This window comes from Indicator indicator, chromosome 26 (genome assembly GCF_027791375.1).
Source record: "Indicator indicator isolate 239-I01 chromosome 26, UM_Iind_1.1, whole genome shotgun sequence".
Lineage (NCBI taxonomy): Eukaryota > Metazoa > Chordata > Aves > Piciformes > Indicatoridae > Indicator > Indicator indicator.
This window is the reverse complement of record NC_072035.1, coordinates 13,665,675-13,688,930: the sequence shown is the minus strand read 5'-3', so window position 1 is coordinate 13,688,930 and position 23,256 is coordinate 13,665,675. Positions and strand designations below refer to the sequence as shown.

At 52.7% G+C, this 23,256-nt stretch overlaps 1 protein-coding gene across 1 annotated transcript; it reads left to right on the top strand.

The window, feature by feature from the left end:
• Positions 1–11,733: 11,733 nt before the first annotated feature.
• TBX3 (T-box transcription factor 3) lies at positions 11,734–22,800 on the top strand. The gene is made up of 7 exons (XM_054392674.1): positions 11,734–12,128; positions 13,957–14,224; positions 15,586–15,732; positions 17,992–18,068; positions 19,391–19,548; positions 21,001–21,704; positions 22,354–22,800. The coding sequence occupies exons 1-7, from the start codon at positions 11,734–11,736 to the stop codon at positions 22,798–22,800; spliced, it is 2,196 nt and encodes a 731-aa protein (XP_054248649.1).
• Positions 22,801–23,256: the final 456 nt, after the last annotated feature.

Sequence of the window (23,256 nt, the reverse complement as noted above, 5' to 3'; positions counted from 1 at the left end):
TAATGCAGTTAACGTGCCCGTCGCGCTGGAGCTCAAGCCCTGTCTCCCAGACGTTCCAGTGCGGATGTTTTGCAAACTAAAGCTTTTATGTCGAATCCCAATCCGGCCAGTCAATTTGGCTAAAATAGCATTAAACAAATGGACAGCGGTTTATTTATATTCTCTCCCACCCTCCCTGTATTTTATAGACAGATAAGAATTATTTGAAATGTATTTTACAAGCACAAGACAACACGTCGGTTCAGCCCGAGAGCAGCGATTTCTCGTAATTAGAGTAGGCTCGACACTAATAAAGAAGCAAGCAGGCTCTTTTCTCTGCTTCAACCCAGCTAGTGTCACCAGCCCTTCACTGCATGTGGGGGGAATGGTCGTGCCACGGCGAGAGGAGGGGGAGCGGGCGCACCTGAAGGCACCTGCCTGGAGAAGGGGCAGAGGGGGGCTCCGGGTCCACGGTCTCCTTTCCTGCTCTCGTCCGTCAGGACAAGCAGGTCTCATGAAACGTGATGTGTTTATTTTTTTTTTCTTCCCCTCTCTATCGGGTGACGGCGAGATCTGACTTTGGATTTATTTGCTTGAGAGGGTTTTTTTTGGTGGTGCGGGACGAAAGGCGCTTTTGGCAGGGTGCTTGCTCCCTTCTTATGTCACCTGAGATATTAGATCTCGTACACCTTGATCTAGCCTTAACTTGTAAGAGTAGGAGGTGTATGTTTTTCAGTTTAGTTGTTTCGTAAGGTTGGATCTATCCCTTTGAGGTCCCTAAACTCGGCTTAGCGCTTCCTTTGCCCCGCCGCCTTATTCCTCCCTCCTGGCGAGCTTTGCAGATTCCTACACTCCTAAACTCTGACTGCCAAACTCTCAGAGCCTTGATCTGAACTCTTCCAATCCTTTTTCGCCCCTCTTTCCTCATCAGCGGTCCCCCGGGAGCGGTTATTCTGCGTCAGCCGCCATTCCTTGACGAGGTGGGCAGAGATGCTGTCGGCCGTGGCACGCATTGCCTCCCATCCCATAAACGCCTGACTGTCACTTCTAATAGCTCTGTTATTGCAATTCGTTAAGATGAGCTGGGACACTGCTCCAGCGCACACCCCCACCCCCCCCGACCCCAACCCCGGGAGAGCAGAGCAGGGACTCCTTGCTGCCGAGCCGGGCCGCCCAGGTGAGCCCCAGGCTGGGCAGGTGAGAGCGGCCAGTCCCGGCGCCATCCCGTGGCCGGAGCCCACGGAGCGTTCAGTGGGATGAGCCCGACCCTCGGTGGGCCCGGTGGCAGTGGAGGGGGGGACCCAGCACTCTCTCCTTGGCAGCGGGAGGAGCGTTCACTCGGAATTCACCCCCCACCCCGCCGCTCTGCCTCCCTCCTTCCCTCTGTCTCATTAAGATTGGGCTTTATGCAGAACATCTGTAAGGGAAGGCAAAATAAATGACAACACTTTTACACCACTTCCTACTTAACTCCGCTTTTTATGTGGCTGCGCTGGATTTTCCGACGCTTTGTACTGCTCCAATCTTGTTTGGATGTTTGTACGTGTAATACTCTACCCACTTCAACTCTTGGGACGGGTTTCTCTTGTATTTTCTTTCTCATTTCCACCTCCCCCTTCTTTCCTCTTGCTCCCACCCCTGTCCCCAGCTTGCAGACGGGGTCTTTCACAAGAGGCTCTGCTCACTTTGCTGTCGGGGGGAAGAGGAGCAGGATTTGTGCTGCCTTCTGCAGCCTGCGCCGGGGCAAACGGCTGCACAAGTGGTGGGCATTAATCACGCCTTGTCTTTGCAGAAGGTGAGCTTCATGCACCCACTTCTTCGCTCTTAAAATCTTCCCCCCCACTCCACCTCTTCTCCTTTCAGCCCGTCGCCGTCCTGTCTCCTCTGAACAGCATTTTCCCCCTGACCTGGGATCTAGACAATTGTCCTAATGGTATTTAAAGAAAACACGGATTAAACATTCATTAGTGCTTTTCTCCCGTATTTAGACTGTAACCTCAGAAAGCACGGAACGTGTGTCAAGCTTCACTCTAAGCGATGTAAAGGCTTTTTTTGTTTGTTTTGTTTTCTTTTGGGGGGAGGCGGGGGTGTGCGGGGAAAAGGTGGTAGCTCCTATGTTCCCCGAGATGATTTGGGCACCTAAATTAGCTTGATTAATCAGGAACCGCTTTCCCGACTGAATTTGAGTTCCCAAAACCCTCAAGAACCGGTACCAAAGCGGTGAGAACGTATATCTGTTCGCCGGGAGCACATTTTCCCTTCTTATATGCAGCGGCTCAGAAATGATGCCCCTGGCCCCTCCACCTATTTTCTTCTATCCCTTCTCCCGTCTAACTAGAACAATTTCCACCGCATCCGCTTTTCCGAGCCCGCTTGTGAGCTTTAGGTTCTCTTTAAGTCCATACCACTAAAGACTAGGCTGCGGCAACAGGTGAGCAAGGGGTTTTGAAGGGTAGCAAAGGGCTGGTGGCCCCAGGGGGGCTGTAGGCACCGAGCCGCCCGGACGTATATCGACCGCTGGAAGAATGCTCCGTGCCGCAGAGCTCGGCGCCGGGGCAGGGACGAACCCAGCGGCTCCCCGGCAAAACCTGCTGCGAAAAAACCCAAACCAAACCAAAACAGAACAAAACTTTTCCCCCCCTCAATCCCAATTACAGGAGAGGGGGAAGGATCCGCTTCGGACTGCTGCACAAATGTTGTTTACACCTGCAATGCGAAGTTGGCTGGATTCTGCTCTGCTCGGCATTAATTGGAAATCTTTTCCGTCTGCCCCAACTCCCGGATCATCTGGGTCTAATAAATGTTCACAACACCCCTGCTGCTCCAGAAAAACGCTGTGGCAAGAAGTCGTTTCTGCCCCGTGTTTCTGAATCCCAGCAGAAGAGTCATTACGGCAGGAGTAAGAGTGGCCTGGGACTTGTTTTGAGTCCAGGGGAAAAGATGGGGGGCTGGGGTGGAGTGGGGAACTGAGAGAAAGAAACCTGGATGTGAAGCGGGGGCTATAAAGCTTCTATATGTTATATGCACACACATACACATGTACAGAAACGCGAGGAGCAAGTGCAAGATCGAAAGCAGAGCCTGTCTTTTCTGCAGCCACGTGTGCCATTAAAAGCAAATAATTCAAAGTACTTTTAAACTATAAAAATATGGGATCTTTCCTCTTCTGTTACTATTTTTCTTTCTATTTTTCTTTTTTTTTTTTTTTCCTTTTGGGTGGGGGTGTGTGGGGTGTGGAATTGGGGGGAAGGATACAGATCCCGTCTCCCCTTCTCAGATGACCTCGAAGGACCGGTTTTTTCACTTTCCTATGTGTGCGTCTTTGCACTTTCCGGAAATCAATCTAAAGTTTGTTCAAAATACTAAACTAAAATAAAACAGCACTGCCAAACCTCCCACGCCCTAAAGACATCGAGGAGACCCTTAATTTTATTTTTCTCTGTTTTTTTTTTAATTATTTTTATTATTATTTTATTTCCATCTTGTGCTCCCCATGGAAATGACTCCGGAGGGTTTTGCTGGATCGTGGGTGGTTGTGGGAGCATGTAGAGGAAGGAGGGTTTTGGAGAAGAGTTGCGGTGCTTCGGCGTTCCCTAGGAACCCCGAGAACTAGGGATGAGGCGCTGGGCTGCCTGCCCCTCACCTCTTCAGGTGTCCCCCTTGGGGAGTTGTGCTTTTATAACAGGGAGAGTTGGGAAGCGGTGGGGAAGGAGGAGAGGAGGGGAGGAAATTTCTCCCTCCACCAACATCTCCTGGAGTGCTGCTGGGATTGAGCTTGTAACCCCTTGCCCTGCACGTCGAGTCTCGGCTCCAGGCTGGCCGAAGTGACCAAGTTCTTCAGCGAAATTTGCCGCTACATTTTGGCTTCGTTTTACAGCCCCCATGTGAAGCCGGGACGGGTGAAGATCTTCCCTCGCCCTGTGCAGGCAGATGCCAGGGGTCAACCATACAGAGGAAGGAAAACAAACCAAACCAAACCAAAACAAACCAAACCAAAACAAAGCACCACCCTATTGCAGCCGCCCCCAAGCCTTCTAACTGGGGCACTGGACAAAAATAAAACTTTTCCTCCCCTAGAAAATCGAGGAGGCGGGGAAGGGGGATTGATTTTTGATCTATGGGGATTGTTTGTGCTCTTTGGGGCAAGAGGGAAGGAATAAAATTAAATTACCGGTGACATGGTCACACTGTGTGTCCCCCACCGCTGCGACCCGGAGCTCCTCCACTGCCCAGATCTGTCGGAAGCATCCCCCTTGAGCAGTGGTTTCAATCCTGCAGCCCATGAAGAGCTGTTGCTGGGGAGGGAGCGATGTCCGGGGCAGGGGTCCCAGCTCTGCCCTGGCCAGGGCATTAGGGGTCCAGGGAGAATTCACTCGAACGTGTCAGGGGCTCGGGGGTGGTAACAGCCGTCGCATAGAGAGTTGTCCGCTGTCTCTTCTTCTCTTTCGTGTGTCTACTGCCTTGGGGTGTGCAGGGCGGGGGGGGTATAGCTCTTTTTAATTGAAACCCAGTAAGGAAAATAGTAATGGATACCAGGCTGCGACGGAGAATACGTGTCCGCGGCTACATGATGAGTGTTAGTTCAGCAGACTTTAAGAAGCTAATTCTTCTTCTCTGTCATTTTGCTATTGACAGCAACCCCTATTAGATTTACCATGTCCTTTTGCAACAGCTGGTCCTTCTCCCTCCTCCTCCTTTTTTCGAGGACCGAGGTATCAATCGATGGCAGGGTGACTCGGTGGCATTTTGAAGAAAACGGGAGCAAAGTGTGTGCCGATGTTGGTGCCAGAGGCTCCTGGCTGCCCTGACTTGCTTTGATAGATCCCAGTGTGCCCGGTGGTGCTCAGCACCGCTACGCAGCCCCGGGGGATGCTGAGGGGGAGGGGGACATGGAGGAGACCCTGGGGAGGGGGGAGGAGAGGGGAAAGGCTCCCGTTCTGGGTTGTTAAAAAACACGGTTGACAGTCAAAGCAGATAGAATCGGGGTTTTTGCCGGGTGCTCTCGAGTGCCTGTTCTACTAGGTCTGCAAGGAGAGGATTGGGGGGCAGTGCCGCATCTGGAGAGTTGGAGGGCTGCTGCAGGAGGAACTGGCCCTCCTCGGTACTGTTGTTGTGTTGTGTGTGTTTAAATAATTGAATAAACGTATCCACTCCTTCCCTCTTTCTCCCTCGCACACAGACACACACACAAAGCCAGCATTGAAAAGATAGATCTGTCTGACTATAGGAAACGACAATTAGTACTACTTCCTGAGTGAGAACCTGTATGTATGGGGCTGGCCACTCAAGAGACAAAAAAAAAAAAAAAAAAAAAAAAACCAACCCAAATAGCAAATGTCATTTACTGTTTCTGCTAGGCTAAGGGTGGTGGAAGCAGAAGGATGTAGAGAGGGCAACAGAGGGAGTAGAGCTTTCATTTGGTCTCTGCCAGGAGCACCTTTGTGAAAGGAGCAAGGCTCCATGGGCAGGGGATGATTCTTTGTGGTGAGGAGAAAAGGAGCTGTGGAAAAGCAACCCAGAAAGTGTAAAAGGGATGAGAGGTGGGGAAGGTGGTGGATCAGCTCTAAAGCTTGCTGTGTCCTGTGAATGAAGCCTGGCCAGGAGGCAGAGGGGAGAGATCTGGGAGGTGGCTCTGCATGCTCTTATATTTTGTTTCTGTGTTGGTGGTGAAGTGGAGGTGACTGGAAAGTGTCAGAGCCTTCTGTGGACAGAGACCAGATGAACACAGGCTTTGTGAGAAGGGAGAAACTGAGGCAGTGCCAGCGATCTGAGCACAAGTGGTGTTTGTGAGGAGAGTGAAAAGTTATAATCCTGGAGCTCTGATACTTGTGTTCCCACAAGAGCAGGCTCCTGGCAGGAACCGGGCCAGGGGGGCTCAGGAGGAGCAAGGAATTGCTTCCAACAGATGCAGGCAGGGAAGGACAGGCAGCTGCCTGTACTGTGGTGACCCTGATGGGGGAATGGTGCTGCCTGACTCTGCCATGGTCAGTATGATCCTCATGCCCCCAGGGTCATGCCAGGGACAACAGTATCCTGTCCCAGAGGGTCACATCCCTGCAAGGACTGAATGGTAAGAAATCTCTCTAACTGCTTGTTTTCCTCTTTTGCCCCCCACTACTCCAAAGAGGCATGCATAACTGTGTCACTCGGCTTCCCCTGGCCCTGCAAAGCCCTGAGCTTGGCTATGCTGGGACCTGACCTCTTGCTCCCCCACTCTGATTCTGTTCAGAGAGATGCGAACAGCCCCTTTGTGGTGGGACATGATGGGGCCCAGCTTGCTTGAAGAAAGTTGTGTTTTCCTTTCCTTCTCATTATTTCTAATAGCTCAATGTGGGTTTTTGGACCCAGACATGTTATTTTGCAAAGGTTTTGGGTGAGTTTTTCTGTGAATTTCAGCTGGCAATTGAAGGGAAAGTCAAAGAGCTACTGTAGTGACACCCCCCTCACCCTGAAACACGTTACATAGTCTGACTGCATACACTCATTTCCTTAAGGGACCTGCTTTATGACACTAGTGGACTGCAGTGCCACTCTGGGATGGAGCTACATCAATAAGGTCCCCATTTACTGACACCTTTTGCTGGGCTGGGGAAAGCAGGGAAGAGTTTCCCTGGGAAGAAGCATGTAATCGCCGCTCGTCCCCCGTGCTCCAGCCAGTATTTACTGCAGAGCTGCCAAAGTAAACCAGCCCACTGTGCTTTATTTGGGATAAACACAGCCCGGCCACAGTGGGGTGTTGCCTTCCGAAGGACTGGAGACGGGAGCGGAGGCTGCGGCGCCAGGGGGAAAAGGGAGGGAGGAGAGGGATGAATCCTGCCGAGTGCAGGGTGGCTGGGAGGCAGGATGGGGCTGGGCCCCTGGGGATGCTCGGGCCCGGCAGCGCGATAAGGAAATGCATAGATAGGATGCAAAACCCCACTTACGTGGTGCACGTTGGCCCTGCTCACCATGCACCAAGGCTCGTCTTCTCCAGCAAGAGCCTCCAGGCGCATTCAGCACATGCAAGGGGTGTAAGGGACACCTCGGGTTTTGCTGTTGGAGCTGGGACTGGCGGTGCACTCCAAAGCAGGAATCCCTCAGGGTCACACACACCCACACAGCATCTCCACTTTGTGTAGCACACACACAGCCCCTTCCACGCACACACAAACGCCTCCGAGCTGCTCTCGGAGGCCTGGGAGAAGACGTGTGGGCTCGAAAACCAGGCTGCCTTTATTTTCCCCTTGCCTTCTTCCTCCAGCTGGCTCTTCAGGCCACCGGGAGAGAGCCAGAGCCTCCCTCCTCCCACACCTCCAACACACAAGCACGGGGCAGGCTCACTGCGAGCCCCCAGCTCTGCTGCAAAAACTAAAAGTTGCTTAGAAGGGTGAAATCTGAGTGAGCACAGCTCTCCCAGCCTCCCAACCACCGAAGGCCCAGGGTCTGGCCAGCTCCTGCCTGGCCTGGCATCAACCAGGGAAAAGCCAATGAGGTGCTGGCACCAAGGAGCGGAGGGGAGCTGGGGAAGGTGGGAGCCGCTCCCCGCCCTGCCTCGGCCTTTGGCTCTGTGCGCTCTGAGATTAGAGAATCCCCGGCCTGCCTGCTCCTCGGGGAGACAGCGAAGACCTTTCATGCCTCTTTGAAGAGCTAAGATAGTGTCAGCCTTGGTGCAAGCCCAGCCTGCAGCCGGGCCGAGAGGCGCGGGGGCAGCCGGCTATCTCAGCCCGCTATCACCCTGCCTCCCCCCCGCCACCAGCCTCATTCCCACCTCCACCGTGCTCCCTGCCCTTCGCCACCCCTCCACCCTGATCTTTTTTTTTCCTTTTCTTTTTTCCCCCTCCTTACCCCCCTCCCTTTTCGCTTTGCCATTAGTTTCTGTGGAACTCCTTATTTTTTCTTTCTGCTCACCGCTTATTTATTTATTTCTGGCAAAGAGGAGGCTAACAAGTAGCTGGAAGCACTGGCCAATATTTAACTAAGATGGCTGGCCATCAGGTCCCTTTTGTTTGCTTGCAAATTAATCATCCAGCGCGCAGTCGGCGCCAGGGTAGATTTATCACACACAGAAGGGGGAATGAGGCGGCCGAAGGGAGACAAAGACTGTTCGCACCTTCCCGCTTTTGATCTTAGATTAGTGCAGCCTCCCTTCATAATACGAGTCTCCGGGGGGCTTCGCCGGGGAGGTCACTCGGAACTGGCGGAAGTTTGCACGCCATTAGCCAGACGCTGAAATTGGAAATCATAAGCGGCAAACAATTTTATTTCCCTTCCCGCGGGCCGCTGCGCGCTGTGGATGCCGAGCGCGGTGCAAGGTGCGGGGAAGGCTCGGAGGGCGGTAACGAGTCCGGGCGCTGCCGCGGCACCGAGGGCGCGCTCCGCCGGGGCGGGCGCTGGGGTCAGGGCGAGGCGGGGCGGGAGCGGCTGCGCTTGTCCTGCGGGAGCCCGAGGGCAGCTCTTGGTCCCCGGGAGAAAAACGGCGGCCCGGTTGGGGCAAATTGCGGTAAACTTCTTGAAGCCGCCGGGCGTTTGTTGTGGGCTCTGTCACGGGGAGGACGTACAGTTTGAGGGTTCCCACCGCGGCTGAGTCTGGAGGCAGGAGGAGAATCGGTTGCGAGCAGAGGCTGCAGGAAAGACTCGCTCCCTCCGTTGATAACCAGCTGCACAGCCCAGCCGAGCGCCGTGCTGGTAGCCCAGCTCCCGGCTTCGTGAAACACATCAGATTTTTTCTCCTTCCCTATGTTTCCCTCCCCCCCCCCCCCCCCCCCCCGCTTCTTTGAACGCATTACTCCCGCTTCCTTTCCTCCCTCCTCCTCCTCTTTTCTCCAAAGACTTCCCCCACCACCACCACCCCCCCGACCAAAGGGGAGATATTTTGGTGAATGCAGAGCGATCCTAGACGCTGGTTACTACAGGGACTTCACCAAGCTGGCGCCAAGCGCTCTTAACCATGTGCGTCAAAAATGCAATGTTAGAAGAGCTAATCACTTTAGAGGTTCCGCTCCCATCTGCGCGCAGCCAGCGCCGAGCCCCCGCGCTCCCCCGCGCTGCTCCCGGAGGATTAGCTGCCCCTTTTTAAAGTAGAGCGGGAGGGGGGGGTGCAGGGGGGGGGAGGGCGAGTCGGGAGATCCCCCAGGGAGAGATGGGGGGAGAATTATTCGGAACCTCTCAGTTCTGGGATATCCCGCCGGACCCAAGCGTGAATGTCCCGTGTCCTGCCTGCCCTCGGCTACCAGGACACTCACCCCAAAAAGCCCCACGCTGTCACACACACACACGGTAATATTTCTCCCCAGAAACTTCCCAAGCTGATCCTGCCCGGCTCTTCCCTCTGCGTGAGGTTGGCGCAGACCCACGCGTGATGCTTCCTCCGTGGAGTGGGATGGTGCTCGGTTCCATGCGAGCCCGAGCAAGAGGGCAAAGCCGGGACTGGGTCCCCTTCCCCCCACCCCCCCACCCCCCCCCAACCCCGGCCCCGGCGCTGCCCCGGCCCGGGCGCAGGGAAAGCCGCAGCACTTCCCGTCTCCTCCCCGCACACCTCATGGAAGAGGAGGGGTGTGGGAGCGTAACCCTCTCGGCGCCGGTGCCAGCCGAGTGGCCTTAATCCTCCGCGCCAAAGAAAGAAAGGGAAAAAAAATAATTTTTTAAAAATCGTATTTTTCCAGTCGCACCCTCCGCCCCCTTCCCGACCCGCCGAGATTAGCAGCTGCCGGGCCCGGGGCTGAGCCGACTGTCGGCTCCCCCCCCGGCCCTGCCGCAGCCTCCAGACGCCCACCACAACAATAATACCAGCGACAGCGGACCCGAGCCGGGAGGGAGACCCGCCGAGAACCCTCCGGGCTAGCTCCCACCGCCCCGGGGCTCACCCCTACCTTTGCGGCGGGGGACGTAAAACGTCCACCCTTCGGCCTGGGGGTCTTGTCTTGATTAAATAAAGCAGCTTTCAGGGCTTGGGAGGTGGGGGGCAGAACGAAGGGGTGCAGCGGGACCGAGGGCACCCCAGCGGCTGCGGGGACCGGTGGCAGCTTGGGCTGTGTCCGGAGATTTGGGGGCGAAGCGGGGAGCAGAGGGGAAACCTGGGGTTCAAGACAGATGTCGCAGTCCCCGGCCCGGCAGGAGGGGCACCCAGAGGTGGGGGGCACCCAGAGGTGGGGGGCACCCAGAGGTGAGAGACTTCCCCACACAGTCCACCATCACGCACGGAGCCCCCACAGCTCTGCAGCTTCCAGCTCGCCGAAGCGCGGCCGGCAGCCGCCTCTTCGGAAGCTCCTACCGGGGCCGGCAGCCGGGGGAGAACACCCTGGAAATGCCCAGGCTGCCATCTCGCCGGGGCCGCGGGAGGCCAGGGCTGGGGCTTGGGGGGTGGTGGAGGGAAGAGGGGGTTAGCAGGCCCCAGAACAACCCCCCCACATGCAGTTTAGAGGCGGGTGCTCCCAGCCGCCCTCCCCGGCGCTGCCTGCTCCCTCCCCTCTGATCATGTTGACATATTCACACGGCCCGGAGTACTAGTGATGCTTTGCTGCAGCGTTACAGTTTCCGACACCTTCTTTTTATAACTCGGCTCTGTCCCCCTTCCACTCGACCTGTCAAAACCACGCCTATGGAGCCACACAATTGGTCCGAAAGCGTCAAAGAGCCAATCAAGGAGGCTCCAGCTCCCTTGTAACCCACAACACATCCATACAATCTGGTGCACGCAGGGCACAGACTCACAGGGAATTCTCAGAGCTGAGAGGCTCCTTCTCCCTCTCTCTCTCTCTTTCTCTTTTCCTCTCTTTCTCCCCTCCCCTTTTTCTCTTCCTTTCTCTTTCCCTCTCTCTTTCTCCCTCTCTCCTTTGCTGGAGCGCTGCTGGAGGGGAGAGAAGAGTGTAATTCTTCCAGGGTTTTTTTTTGGATTTTTTTTTTTTTAAGGCAGAGCGAAAGAGAAAGAAGGGGGGGGGGGGGGGGGGGCGGAATAAAAGAAAAGGAGGAGGGTGAAAGAAAGAAGAGATCCTGATGGCAATCAGGGCACCCTGACCAGCTCCTGCTTGGAGAAGGGGGGAAAGCAAGGCGGAAACAAGATTTCCCTACAAGTTTTTGCTGCTGAAGGTTGCTCAGGAGCCTTCCTCGGCCGGCGAGGGGGGTGTGGGTTTGTTTGCTTCTCTCTGCTTTCCCTCCCTTCCCAGCCTCTGCTCCGCAGCCTGACCGTACGGAGGAAAGGTGGAGGGGTGGGGGGGAGGGGGGGCAGAGAACCAGCCACCCAAAAAGAAAACCCAGCTAAGATTCGTCACCCTTCGCCACGAGGGAAGAGAAGAGGGATTGAGACTAAGAGAAAAAAAAAAGAAGAAAAGAAGGACCTTGTCTTGTCCAACCCTTCAGCGGCAACAGGAACAGACAGCGAACCCGGTGGATTTTTTTTCCTCCCCCTATCTTCGGCGTTTCTTTTCCACCGCAAGGACTTGAACTCAGGAAAAAAAAATATCACCAAAACCCAAACAAACAACAAACGCAGAGACTGAACACATAAAAAAAGCAAGGCTAATAATGAACAATCCTGTTAATCCGCTGTCCCGTGGGCTGGGGATGTGCCCCGGCTCGGGAAGTTGCAGGCTGTAGAAGTTCTGCTTCTTCCCCACGTACTGTTTAGATCTCGTTTCCCCCACACCCTTTTTTTTTTTTTTTTTTTTTTTGGTGCTTTATTGCTGTTATTGTTATTATCTTAATTTTTCTTCTCCATGATATGCTGTTAGAAACCACTCCGGGACTACTCCAGCAGTAGGAAGACGAGGAGTGGAGTGGATGAATATACCGATGAGAGATCCAGTTATCCCTGGGACAAGCATGGCTTATCATCCTTTTTTACCTCACCGGGCACCGGACTTTGCCATGAGCGCTGTGCTGGGACATCAGCCTCCCTTCTTCCCGGCTCTGGCTTTGCCTCCCAACGGGGCGGCCGCCCTTTCTCTTCCCGGGGCTCTGGCTAAACCCATCATGGATCAGTTAGTAGGGGCTGCAGAGACTGGTATCCCCTTTTCTTCCCTGAGTCACCAGGCAGCAGCCCATCTGAGGCCTTTAAAAAGTCTGGAACCAGAAGAAGAGGTGGAAGATGATCCGAAAGTGCATCTGGAAGCCAAAGAGCTTTGGGAGCAGTTCCATAAAAGAGGCACGGAGATGGTGATTACCAAATCGGGAAGGTAGGTCTGGGTAGGGGGTTCGTGCTTTCCTTTTTTTCCTCTCTTTCCCCCACCCCTCAGTCTCTGCACCCCACCAGGCTGCTCCAGAGCAAGTCTCTTTCAAGGCTACTTTCACCGTAAAGCTCCTTTTACCCGGAATTATGGAAAGTTTCAGGCAGCTGAAGATTGAGCCCATCTCGGGCACCACACTGCAGGGAAATGCTCAACCAGGAACCGGCCTTTCTCAGCATGAACGTGTGTAGGGGCGAGCGGGTGCCTTCATGGTTCAGCAGTTTAATACTTTCTGGAGAAGGGTAGTAGCAGAAAGAAAAGGATTTGGGGTTGGAGAAGGGACTGGCCTGATTTTGCACCCTTGCTAACGCGTAGGTTTTGTTCCTTAAGAGAGAGAAGAGGGAATAAATGGGGCGGCAGATCGCTGCTCGTAGAGCTGCAGGAGGGTAGATAGGTTCGGTTTCTCGGTTTCTTCGCCTGTGCCCCTTTCTGCTGAACTCTAGGTTTGCATTTCTGCGGAATAAAATGCACAGAAAGATGACAGAAAAAGAGCCTCTGATGCTGCAGCCGCTAGTGCGGTGGCAAGGAGGGTTTTGTAGCCTGTCCCTGGATTTATGTAACCTTCACGTGGGAATGAATGAACACACACGGCACATCCACGCTCGGCACTTGGCTTTTTCATGACTGTACCCGCCTGAAATCCCTCCTTGACACCCGTGCTCTTTTACAACTCTGCTTATTGCTGGCGTGACAAGCAGGGAGCAAACCCCCTTCACACCCGGCCTGGATATTTGGGTTTGTTTGGCATATTTTTTTTTTTTTTTTTTTTTTCTTTCCCGAGAGAGACACTCTCTTAGTAACCTCCCAAACAATTCCCATGTAATTTGCCTGGGGAATCACTCGAGGAAGCTACTCCTGAAAAGTCTTAGATGGCCTTCATCCGCCTTGCTGGAGCTTCACCTCCTTGCAGAGCACCAGTTGCAGGATACAAGACTTAGGAAAAAATCCTAAGAACAGCAAAGGGGTGGAAAAAAAAAAATCCTCTCACCCATTTTACTGCTTTCCCAAAGTTTTTCCCTGTTAATTGTGGTCAAAAGTTATTTTGCACGAAAGCCTCGGCGAGCATTAAGAGCTCTTACATGTTGCAAAGTCATGTGTTTCCTTTTAAGCTGAGATCGCTGAATGCCAACCGCTCGATATAATAAACAGCAAATTTGTGGTATCCTGTTGCAGTTTGGAGCTGGACTTGGAGGGGAGCGGGGTTTGCAGGGAGCCTTTTGGGTCATCCTGGGGAGCTCTGGGGAACTGGGATAGCTACGGCACCCTGCCCTCACTTGGAGGGGTTTTCTTCTCCTTTGCAAAGTGAGAAAGTCCCCTCTCCCCTCCTCTGCCGTTAGAATAATGCAGGGTCTGAATTTTATCGGGGTGCGATCTGTTCCCATTTCTTTGTTTAGGAGGCGAAAAGGGAAATAATGCAAGATCCGAGAGCCCGAAATGAGGCTTTGCAATTTAGGAATGACAGAGAGTAGGCGCCTGCTGATTTCTAGGGAGCACGGATCTCTCCCATCCCCGGGACCATTTTCTCCTGAAACTTTTGAGCCTTTGGGAAACCTTTTCGCTGGGGGTGGAGGGAAGCTTTTTTTCCTGGGGGGGGGAACAACGCAAGACCTTTCCTTCTGAGGGCCGAGGTGATTGTTCAGTAGACGCGTTGCCGAGATTCAAGAGCTTATATAAACGCTGTAATTAATTTTGTTTTATTTTCATCTTGTCTTTTCTTTACCAACCCCCCCCTCCCGCCCCCGCTCACCCCGCACCCCCTTTCCCTCTTTACCCGTAGGAGAATGTTTCCTCCATTTAAAGTGAGATGCACTGGACTGGATAAAAAGGCCAAGTACATTTTATTGATGGATATTGTGGCGGCTGATGATTGTAGGTACAAATTCCATAATTCCCGGTGGATGGTAGCTGGCAAAGCTGACCCTGAAATGCCAAAGAGAATGTACATCCACCCGGACAGCCCGGCCACCGGTGAACAATGGATGTCCAAAGTCGTCACCTTTCACAAACTGAAGCTCACTAACAACATCTCTGACAAGCACGGATTTGTGAGTGCCTTTTACACCTTCCTTTGACCCCGCTACCCCAGTTCCTCTCCCCGGCTGCCCGGTAAGAGCAGTGGGTCCTGGCCAAAAAGAGCACAGCGGCTGCTCGACCAGGGCCGTGCCTACAGCCCCTGTTGCAGCTACCACCGGCAACCCCGATGAGGGGAAAAAGGGGATAAATCCCCACCTGCAACTAGGCCAGGATGTATCTGGTCATTTTAGAATAGTCCTTGATTTTTTTTTCTGTTGTTGAGGTCGAGATTAAGCACTTGAATTTATTCCTTAATCTCTCTGTGCCATTCAGTTGAGTTTCGAGTAGATAGAAATTAGCTTCGGGAATTTATTTCCAGCAGAGCACAACCCAGTGGTTCTCAGAGCTGTGCTGACTTTATATACCTATCTGCCTATTTTTAATAAAGTCTATCACACTTTTTTAAGCATAGGGAAATGATCTACATGTGTGTATAAAAGGTTTAAAGGCCTAAGAATGCAAACGTTTAAATATATATTAATCTGGATAATGTAAAGCAAGCCAGAGTGAAAATAAACAGGGACCAAAATCAGAGGTCAAGTTGCCCATTCATGTCTATCCATTCCTTTACATTTACTGGGTGTGCAGAGATAAAAACTTACCCTAAGAGTGAAATCAAACAAAGCTTGCTGATAAGTGCTCTGATGATCCTCTGCCATTTCTCTCTCTTCCTGGGAAAGCCTCCCGCCGCTGGGCCGGGGGCTGCTGGTGGTAGCTGCAGTCAGGGGATCTCTAATGTGCTGAAGATTGCATTTACTGCCTGTGATTTGATTAGATGATACATTTTGATTTTTTTTCCCCTTTTGCCTTTCTCAAAAGGCCTTAAGTGCATTGGGGCAAGCAATTAGACCTGGCCATGGCTCTAGTGGTGGTATTGCTTGTTGTAGCTGCTGCTGCTCCTTTACTTAATTTTAATTTATTATTATTTTTTCATTATGAAATCAAAAGGCATTTTCATTATAAAATCAAAAGACATGAGAAGCCTAAAGAGCTTCCCCAGCCCTGCTAGAAGAACTTTGCTGGGATTTTATGTCCTTCCCTACCCCCGACCCCCTTGCCCCGGGAGGTCCAGTGATGATCCTAACCCCGGTGAGCTGGAGCTGTCAGTGCTTTTTGTTGGATGCTGCAAGGCGTGTGCTTGTGTTTGGAGTGTGCTCGGCGGGGAGGAGGAGTGAGGGGAGGCAGGAGAGGGAAGGCAAATTAGGAGGAGAAAGTGTGGATGGCCGGGAAAGCGCGAGGCAGGGGGTGCTGCTCCAGCTGACCATCTTCTTTCCGCCCTCTCTGCCCTCTCTGCTGCCGGCCGCTGTTTTGCCCCTACACAACCGCATTCCAGACCATTTTAAACTCCATGCACAAGTACCAGCCCCGGTTCCACATCGTCCGAGCCAACGATATCCTCAAGCTTCCCTACAGCACGTTCCGGACCTACGTTTTCCCGGAGACTGAATTCATTGCAGTGACCGCATACCAGAATGATAAGGTAAGGAGATTAAGGAAGGATTTGTTTTACGTCTTTTGGCTTTTAAGAGAGATTTTACTCTGCATTGTTCCCTTAAAAATCACAAAACCCATCCCGCTCCTCTCTCTTCTTTCCTTGCCTTTCCATCAAAATCTCCTTGATCCAGCTTTGGGAAGGCGCCGGGGAGGGGTCCGGGCGCTCTCCAAACACCAATCTCGGGGAAAGCAATTAAAAGAGGGGACCGTTTAGGGATTTTTAGCTGCTGGTATGGGGAAAGAGGTAGGATGGAGTGGGGATCGTTGCTTTTGGTGTGGATTTAATCTAAGAGGCACCAGAAAACAAAACAAAACAGCAAAACAAAACACAAATTATTTCTGTGTGTTGAAAGATAGACAGGGGGGAGAGCAACGGGGCTGGAGATTTTGTAATTCTTCCTGGCCTTTGTGCTGTTTTACCTCCTTTAACAGCAATTGGCAATAAGGCTGGAGCCCACGTCTGGTTCCTATTATTATTATATTATGATTTTTTTTCTTTTTTTCATCCAGCAGTGTTTTATTATTTTTTGTGGTGCAGAAATATGCTCTGGTCAGACAGGGGTATCTCACTTATTTTAGCTGGAAGGTCTTGAGAGAACCAGGGTGAGAAAGTTTCGCAGCGCTGCAGACGCCTTTCCATTTCGTCTGGTTTATTGTCACTTGCGACTAAGGTGGGAGAGTTGGGAGAGTGGCAAATGGTGAATTTATGGTAATTAAGTCAAGTGGAAGGAAGTGGAGGAGCCAAAAAAAAGGGAGACTTTTGGTTTTTTTTCCTTTTTTTTTTTTTTCTGTCTATAACTTTGCAAGCGTGTGCATTCAGCACAGGGAGTCTGGATGTGCAGCGCCTGCTCGCTGCAGCTTCCCTGCGCCTCTCTCTGTCCCCTTCCATCCTTCACTATTAATAATTAAGGGGTGAAAAGGAAGGATTTATACCCCTCTGCCCTGGGTTTCTGAAAAGCTACTTCTCTCTCGGGGCTCGGGCTCTTTTCCTCTCTTTTTACAGCCGTGTGCTTGCAAGGAAATGAAAAGAAAATGAGCGTGCAGAAAGTAGACTTTGCTTTGGGACTTATCAGCAGGGCTGTTCGTCCTGGTCTATCAGCTGGGGTTGGCTTGGTCGAAGGACAGAAAGGAGCATATTTGTCTGATTGCCATGAAATTTGCCTGGGAAGCGGCGTGCGGGAGCGTCAGGGAGCCCTCGGCTCCGGCTCTGCGGGAGTGGGTCAGAAGGCATGGCCGGGATCACCTGGATTAAAAGTCCTGCTGCTTTTTAGCAGTGGGTTTTCCTGCTCTTTTCCTGCTCCTCCGTGTACTGCTGGGAGATGAGTTAACTCTGGGGCTGGAGCCGGTCCTGCCTGGTGTTCAGCCCCAAGTTGGGGCTTTGATCTTTGGGATCCTGCTCTGCTCTCAAATTGGAGACCAAGACTGGAGAGGGGGGAAGGAGGGGAGGGGTCAGGCAGCATCCCTCTCCCCATTCTCTTCACTTTCACCCCATTATAGCAAGGACACCCCTGGCTAGGCTTGAAATCTACCTCTGTCCACCTCAGGTGCAGACAGAGGGAGTTGTAGTGTGCCCCCACTATCCCTCCATACTCAGCCATTCTGTGTGATCACCTGAATCTCAAGAAAGGCCCCAAACATCACCAAAAAACTTATGGACCTCTCAAAAAAAAAAAAACAACCAACCAAAAAAAAAAAAAAAAAACCAAAAACAAACCCAAAACAAAACAGAAAACCCCAAAAAACCCAAACCAACCAAAAGAGAAAAAAACCCAACCAAAACCCCCCAAACAAGCAGCTCCTGGCACCCCCAGCACCCCAACTCACACGCACACAGAGCATAATGCGATTATATAAAGTATTTTATTATAGCAAGGGGGGTGGGCATGATTCCTTTGCGGTTTAATTATGGCATTTAAAGAGTTTTAAGCCCAGGCATAACTTGCAGGGATCGCATTGCATGGCTAAATTAATTCCGATGCGGTGGCAGCAACACGAGGCTCTTTGATTGCCACCACAGCCCGGGTCACTGGCCAGCCCTGCTGGGGGATTGGGTATGAGATGGCTTGGGAAAACACAGAGATTCACCCCCAAACCAGGGACCTTTGCCCTCTGCTCTGTCCTACTCCTGCTGGGGGCAACTGAGCAGAGCATGGGTTTGCTGTTGTTTTTAAATGCAAAATCTCTGTATTTCTGCCCCAGCCTCCTTGCCTAATTTTGGGTTTTAATTTTATTCTCCACCCTATAGATCACTCAGTTAAAAATTGACAACAACCCATTCGCCAAAGGTTTTCGAGACACTGGGAATGGAAGGAGGGAAAAAAGGTGAGTCTGGATAGATTATCTATAGGCACCTCCTTTGGGTTTGGTTGTGTAAAGCTCAGAACACAAACAGAGGTCAAAATCACCTCGCCTGGCCTCCAAACCACTCAGCCCCCCCCAAAAAAAAATTCATGAGGATCTTGTCGTTAGTAAGACCAAACTGAACGGTATGGGAATTCTTCCCTGCTTTCCATGTTGCTTTTTTACATCATGGGATGGCTGGCCAAAGGGATGGTGGGACATTAAGGAAATATCAGTAGAGGAAGAAGTTTTCCTTCAGGTTTTGTGAGAGAATATGACTTTAAAGTTTCTCTGGGAGTGGGGAAGAAGGAGAAGCGAGGAGCTCCTTGCTTGTTGAATCTCCTCTGGTATTTTTCTGGGGATTGTATGGAAAAGTCTGAAGTGTGGAGGAGAAACGTATAAATAAACTGTTTTGACAGAGGTGTCTTGTGAATATGAAAATAATTAATGAAAGATGATGCTTTATTTTTATTTTTTCCCCAAAAGCAGCAGGACAGAGTTTGTGCCCCAGGTAGCCAGATGAACTGAACTGATTTTAATGGAACTCTTTTTTTTTTTATTTTTAGTATTGGAGAATAGAGAGAAAATGATTTTTTTTTTCACCTGTGATAGGGAATATCTTTTTTTTTTTTTTTGTTCAGTTTTTTTTACAGCAGTCAGGATATTTTAGCCATTTTCACTCAGGTTTAGATAATGAATAAACCTGTCTCTTCCTCTTTTTAACTCAAAAAAAGAGAAGGTAAAACAAGAGGCCTTGCTCCCTGCCCAGCACACACTCACACACACACCGGCTCCTCTTGTCCATCAGTGTGAAAATAAAGCCAACGCTGCAGCCACAGGACGGAAATGATTTCTAATTTCTCTCTAAATATAAATAGATTTTTTACTCCGGGTTAATTGTTGGTGAAAAGATTACATAAAGTGCCTAACAAAATAACCACTTCCTAGCAATCTTAGCAACCATTAAGATGGCTCATATCTCTGGAACATCCTCGCCTTTTAAAAGCTAATCTCCAGGGAATTCTTCCCTCTCCCTCCGCCCCTTGTCTTTAATATCTGCCCTTGCTGAGGAGCTGCTCACCGCTTCCAAGAAATCTCCTCTCATTAGCAGCCAAGTCCTGCCTGCCAGAAATGCCTTCCCCCCTCCAGGGAACCTGGGCCCTTCGTTCTCCTGCCCCAGCCAGTCCCAAATCACAGCTTAAGGAGGGGCTGGGGAATGGATGGGGGGGTCCCGGGGGTGGGGTAGTGTCCTCGGAGGAGGGGGTGCTGGGGTCCGCTTGCCCAGCGGGTGCATGTGCCCGCAGGAAGCAGCTGACCCTGCAGTCCATGCGGGTGTATGACGAGAGGCAGAAGAAAGAAAACCCCACCTCGGATGAGTCCTCCAACGAGCAGACAGCCTTCAAATGCTTCGCCCAGTCCTCCTGCCCTACTGTGCCTGCCGTCGGCACCTCCAGCCTCAAAGGTGAGAGCTGCGGGCCCCAGACACTCCTTTGCTGCACCCCTCCCCCTCCGGGGACATCCTGGGTGCCTGCTCTGTGGGGGGATGGACCCCAGCCTGCATTGCTGCCCTCTGGTACAGGCCTCCTTTCCTTTCTCCTTTTCTTCCTTCCTTTGTATTTCCGTCTTTTTTTCTGTTTTCTCTCTTGGTTCTTTTCTTGTCCCTCTCTTTCCTCTCAGATCTTTTTCTTTCCCTCTTACCTCTCTGTCCTTGGTAGTTTTATCTTTTTCTTTCTTTCTTTTGTAATTCTGTATTTCTTTCCTTCCTTTTTCCTCCTTTCTTCCCTTATTTCCCTCTTTTCCTGTTTTCTCATTCTTTCCCTCTCCCCCTCTTTTCCTGCCTCATTCTCTCTCTCTGCTCTCCTCACTCTTCCTCTCCCTCTCTTTTTTCCCTTCTCCCTCACCCCCAAGCCTCCCTCTCCTCTTGCTGCACATTCATCCCTCCCCTCCTTGGTTCAGAAAGGAGCCAGCTCCAAGTCAAGGGAGCAAAGACAGACCACGGGGCAAAAGTTCAGAAGTGGAGTCACTCCATTAATATTCCTTGCTGAATCTGTTATTAGAGAAAGGATCTTTCCCCTGGATACAGTCCCGAACTTTGTTATAGAAAAGTCACCCTGGGTTTCTGTCGGTGCGGGGTTGGGAGCTGTCTGCAGCTCTCTCCCATGTATTAATCCATCCTGGGGCTGGGGGGTGGGGGGTGCAGGAGGAGTATGAGGAGGAAACAACTTCTTTTTTTGTTGTTACTTCACTCATTTGTTTAAAGTCCTGCCGAGCTGAGGGGAGGGGAGCTGGGAGGGGATCCGAAAAGCAAACCAGAGCTTCGCACCTGGGGCGCTGAAATTAGGAGATGAAGTGCAGAGGAATCCAGCGAAGCCCTGCATGCATTTGTGGAGGAGGAGAAGGGGAGGAGGAGGAGGTGGTGGGGGGTGTCCAGGGGATGATGGAGGTGTGTGTGTATTAATGTGAGTATGAGTGAGTGTGTTCAGAGTTTGCCCATCGCAAGGGATGGACATTTTAGAGAAGTTCTTAGGAGACACATCCCCAAGGCCATCCAGTTCCAGCCCTTGATGCTTTGTCACCTCTGTCGCGACCAAGGGACCCCGGGATTGGGTGCCCCCCACAGAGCCCAGCCACTGGCCCCAGGCCCTCTCCGGGGTGTGTTTAGTGGGGAGGGTCTGCGTTCCGTTTCTCAGCCAGTTTTGCTGTGCTGTGTAAAACTCAGGTTGGCTGGGGTGGGACAGGCGGTGGGAGCAGAGGAGGAGTATTTATTTATATAATAACAAGAAAAAGGAAGTACTTTCATGTAAATCTCTGGCTGGCCAGGAAGCCTCTCTGCTGAGAGAGGTCTCAGCCCGAGGTGGGATTTTTAGGGACGTGTGGTGCCGGATCCCAGCCCCGGGCTCCCTTTGTCTTGCAGATCTCTGTCCCAGCGAGGGAGACAGCGACGCAGACAGCAAAGATGATCCCTTGCTAGAAGCCAACGACTCGGGCAAAATCAGCACGACCACTGGCACCACCCCAGCACCGGCCAGTTCCGCCTCGGCCGCGGGAGACGACCCCCGGGAGAAGGGGGGCAGCCCCTCCAAAAGCCACTTCTTCCCCAGTGACTCGGCGGGGAGTCGGAGCCGAGAGAGGACGGAGAAAGCCCCTCCTGACTCCAGGCACAGCCCGGCTACTATCTCTTCGAGCACCCGCGGGGGAAGCTTGAGCGGCGAGGAACTGAAAAGCCCCCTCAGGGATGGTCCTAAAGTAGATGAGAACCGGCTGCTGGGGAAGGAGCCCTTCGCCCCCCTGACGGTGCAGACTGACAGCACAGCCCACCTGAGCCAGGGACACTTGCAAAACCTCGGCTTCCCCCCTGCCCTGGCAGGCCAGCAGTTCTTCAACCCGCTGGGGAACGGGCACCCGCTGCTGCTGCACCCCGGGCAGTTCGCCATGGGGGGGGCTTTCTCTGGGATGGCCGCGGGAATGGGGCCGCTGCTTGCCACCGTCTCCGGGGCATCTGCCGGTGTCTCGGGACTGGACAACACGGTGATGGCCACGGCGGCGGCCCAGGGACTCTCGGGAGCATCGGCGGCTGCTTTGCCTTTCCATCTGCAGCAGCACGTTTTGGCTTCTCAGGTACCGCATCCCACCCCTCCCCAGTCCCGGGGAACATCCTCTTTTAGCCTTCCCGCTGCAGGCTCCCCCCAGGCCAGGCTCTCTCTGCAGGATTTAGGGGAAAGGCAGGGGTGGGAACACCCCGTGAGGGTTGCGGGAGCGACCCAGCTTTAGCTCCTGGAACGCTTCCATGTGCTCCCTGGGACGCTGTGCTGGGATCAGGCATCTGTTCCTCCTTCACAGAAGAGTCTGAGGGCTCCCCGCGGTGCGGGGTGAGTTGCAGCCTGCGGGAGCAGAGCCGTTGTTGGAGAGAAGCTGCGTGGTGGGGAGGGAGATGCGCAAGGTTGCCCTGGGGTGGGGCGGGGGAAAGTGTGTGTGGCTGTACCTGTGGGGACAGAGCGTTTGCACCAGCGAAAGAAAATCTCCCAGAGGAGGAGAGCGGGGCAGGGACAACATGGCTCTTATCTCATTTCACCCTCGCCGGGGCACGACCCTCCCAGCAGGAAGGGATCTGTGCAGGACAGAGCCTAGGGGGAAGGAGCGAGGGGCGGGTGGTTTTGGTTCCGCACGGGGAGGACAGGCCTCCGTCCTCTCCCGTGGGCATCTCCCGTCGCGGGGAGGGGTGCTCAGGCCAGTAACCCTTTCCTTTCTCTTTCCTTCCTTACCGCAGGGCCTGGCTATGTCTCCCTTCGGAAGCCTCTTCCCATACCCCTATACCTACATGGCAGCGGCCGCCGCCGCCTCCAGCGCCGCCTCCAGCTCGGTGCACCGGCACCCCTTCCTCAGCGCCGTCCGGCCCCGGCTCCGCTATAGCCCCTACCCGCTGCCTGTCCCGCTGCCTGACGGCAGCAGTCTCCTCACCACAGCCCTGCCCGGCCTGGCCACCGGCTCCGGAGAGGGCAAACCCGGGGGGTTAACTACCAGCCCCGGTTCCATACCCCTGGACTCCGCCTCGGACCTCACCAGCCGCTCATCCACCCTCTCCTCCGGTTCTGTCTCCCTCTCCCCCAAATTGGGAGCAGACAAGGAGGCGGCAACCAGTGAACTGCAAAATATCCAGCGCCTGGTCAGTGGGCTCGACCCTAAGCAGGACAGATCCCGCAGCGGCTCCCCATAACCCCCCCGGCCTCCGGGACCTCATTTCAATCAGTCTGGCAGTGCACTTTGTTTGAAAGAAACCACATCCTCCACCCACTTGGGTTTTTTATTCTCCCCCTCCCCCCCTTTTGATTTGATTTAATTTTTTTTCCTTTTTTCTATTTTATTTTATTTTTTACTACGAAATCCCCCAGCGTTGTGTTTCTAAATTTACCAACCAAAACGAACTGGGGAAAACAGAGGGGGTGAATATTGGGAGAAGGTCGGGACTGGGGAAGAGGAGTTAAGGTGGGAGAGAGCCAGGTTAGAGGCTTCTTGCAGGAGGTTGTGGTGTCCTCCCTTCTTTTCTTTTTTTCTTTCTTTTTTTTCCTTCCCCTCTAATGTATTAAAAAAAAAAAGGAAAAAAAAGAGAACAATGCAAGAGAAAAAAATAAAGAAAAAAATGGAAAAAGAAAAAAAATTCCAAACCTAAAAG

Excerpts from the sequence above, each read along its gene's own strand:
- TBX3 (XM_054392674.1), top strand. The coding sequence starts at position 11,734 with ATGAATATACCGATGAGAGATCCAGTTATCCCTGGGACAAGCATGGCT. Across the intron at positions 14,225-15,585 it reads TCTCTGACAAGCACGGATTT|ACCATTTTAAACTCCATGCA; the intron begins GTGAGTGCCTTT and ends ACCGCATTCCAG. Across the intron at positions 21,705-22,353 it reads AGCACGTTTTGGCTTCTCAG|GGCCTGGCTATGTCTCCCTT; the intron begins GTACCGCATCCC and ends TCCTTACCGCAG.